Below are 2564 nucleotides of genomic sequence, written 5' to 3' on the forward strand. Positions count from 1 at the left end.
ACGTACATATCACATATTGTATGAGATATCAGAACATTTGCCACCACACTAACAAACAACCCTAAATTCCAAGATGGCGCCATGGATGGCGGTGTTCTTGTTAAATAACTTTGGGTTGTGTTCGGGTGCCTAGAGTTCCTTTACCAGGGAAGAGCTTAACTTAACTTCTGGAAAACAACGGCAGTTGATTTATTTCCAACATTTCCAGCTACATGAGTGGAAATACTGGATGTTCTGGCCGAAGGTGCGCTCATCTTTGAAGAGAGGTAAATGCTCATCAGACGTCAAAGCAGTGAACCAGCGAGGCTGTGGAGGACCTACAGGCGTGTTTGGACTGGACTGACTGGGATGTGTTCAGGACTGGACTGGACTGACTGGGATGTGTTCAGGACTGCTACCAGCTGCCTGGATCAGTACACGGAGGCTGTGACGTCCTACATCAGCTTCGGTGAGGACTGCTGTGGACCATCACACACCAGGGTGAGTTAAAACAACAACAAACTTTGGTCCACAGCTGAACTCAGACAGTAAAGGTTGGAGAAGGAGGAGGCCTTTCGGGGGTGGAGACAGAGGCAGGTTTAAAGAACTGAACTAAAGATTTAGCAAGGCGGTGAGGGAGGCTAAACCACTGCACTTTCAGAAGCTTCAACACCATTTCTCAGCCAACGGCGCTGCCTCCATCTGGATGGGGCTCAAATAGATCACCAGCTACAAACCAACAGCCCCTCACTCCATTAACCACCTGCACCAGGCCAACGATCTGAACAAGTTCTACTGTGGCTTGGAAAGACAATGGGACAGTCCTGAACCCATCGTCAACCATCATCTCCACCTCATTAGGAATTTGGACCCCTCCACAACACCACAGCCCAGACCCCTGTCCTCCACCACCACAGACTCCTCCCACCGTCCTACAGACAGACGTCAACAGAGACAGAACCGTCACAAAGCATCCGGGCCGGATTCTGTGTCTCCATCCACCTTGAAGCGCTGACCAGCTGTTTTCAGTGTTCACTGATATTTTCAACACCTCACTGGAGATGTGCCACAGACCAGTCTGCTTCAAGACCTCCNATGATGGATGATCAGTCCCCAGCTGTTCACTATTTTAATGTTTGCTTTCAGTTTTTATTCTCTTGTCATTTGAAGCTTCTGTTTCCATCACAGTGACTAACTTTGTGCTTGTACTTGGCCAACAGTATTGCAGTACTCTGACCTAAATGTAATCGATTACTTTGTCCTGCTTGTCAGTATACCGAGGATCAGGGTCGCAGTCTGGGACTGAGTGGTTGGGTGAAGAACACCAGACAAGGGACTGTGATTGGTCAAATCCAGGGACCTCCAGACAAAGTCAATGACATGTGAGTCTACACCGGCCAATCAGAGGTTGACCTCCACACACCGGGGAGATGATGCTGATTGGTCGATTCAGAGTTCAAACGTTAAAGGTTTGTTTATGTCCAGATGTTTGACTCCTTGTGTTTTTCAGGAAGCTCTGGCTGAAGAGTGTTGGCAGTCCAAGTTCTCGAATCGACAGAACCGTCTTCTCCAACGAGAGAGACATTACCAAACTGGAGATCCGCGGCTTCTCTACTCGCTACTGAGCATGCTCAGACACCTCTGAGGTTACATTATGGATGAGCTGTAGCTGATGACGTGCTTCAGCTCTTCACTGGTTACAGATTTGGACAGAAATGTTCCCGATAATTGATTATTGAAGCCATTTATCAGTGACTCTGCTGTTTGTTTCTGTTTTCCTGCTGTCTGCTGACGAGCGTCTATATTTCGAGCTTCAGTGAGCCCAGAGCCACAACAAGAGTCAGAACCGGTTTCAGACCCAGTGTGTCACAGGGTAGAAAGGTAGTCCAGGCCCAGCATGCATGAAACAAGTCAGCTGTAGACCGAGGCAAGGTTGCAGATGTTCAGATGAAGGGTTCCATGATGTTTAGTTTCAGCATCCACATTCTGATGTAACACAAATTAAACTCGACAGGCAGCAAAAGAAAACTCTCACGGATCTCGTTTCATACGACTGATCTGTTTGGCCGAGGTTTCCCCCGACAGTTTGGTGACATACAGGCTCCACAGAATGATGTTCCTGTTCAACTCAAGCATAACATTGTAGGAACGTTATGTAGTTTTGTCATAAATGTTTGTACGTGAGGTGGCCAGTTTGAAAAAGACACGAAATCCTTGCTGAGATGAAGATTTCTCCCAGAAGACCAGAGTTTGTGTCCTGTGATGAAGGACAGACCCTCACCTTCAGCGAGGTTTGGAAAACCACCAGCTCTGTCCTCAAATATGTCATGGTTAAGCCATGGCTCTCTCACTGCATGTTTCTGGGTTACCATGGTGACATGTCCCATCTGACATGTGATTGGTTGACTGAAAAAGGAGCGACAGTGAAGAAGCAAAATAAATGGAAAAGATACGTTGATTAGAAACGCATTTGTGACATGTTACAAACGTAATCCAGCAAAATATGTTTCTTCAACATGTCAGTGAGATGCCGTTTAGTTGTAAGGGAAGGAAACGTGTTGTCCCATGAGCAGCAGCATTAGCAG

The 2564-nt window shown here is 47.1% G+C and overlaps 1 protein-coding gene across 3 annotated transcripts in view; it reads left to right on the forward strand.

Annotated features, from left to right (window-relative positions):
* Positions 1–2007, forward strand: part of LOC103375691 (acylphosphatase-2-like) — an 11235-nt gene extending 9228 nt beyond the window's left edge. For all 3 annotated transcript variants that reach the window (XM_008306005.1, XM_008306006.1, XM_008306004.1), the window contains 2 exons: positions 1252–1361; positions 1490–2007. In XM_008306005.1, coding sequence (XP_008304227.1) covers positions 1252–1361; positions 1490–1604 — 225 coding nt within the window. In that variant the 3' untranslated portion in view covers positions 1605–2007. The remainder of the gene's footprint in view (positions 1–1251; positions 1362–1489) is intronic.
* Positions 2008–2564: the final 557 nt, after the last annotated feature.

Source organism: Stegastes partitus, unplaced genomic scaffold, assembly GCF_000690725.1.
Source record: "Stegastes partitus isolate 25-593 unplaced genomic scaffold, Stegastes_partitus-1.0.2 Scaffold2785, whole genome shotgun sequence".
Lineage (NCBI taxonomy): Eukaryota > Metazoa > Chordata > Actinopteri > Pomacentridae > Stegastes > Stegastes partitus.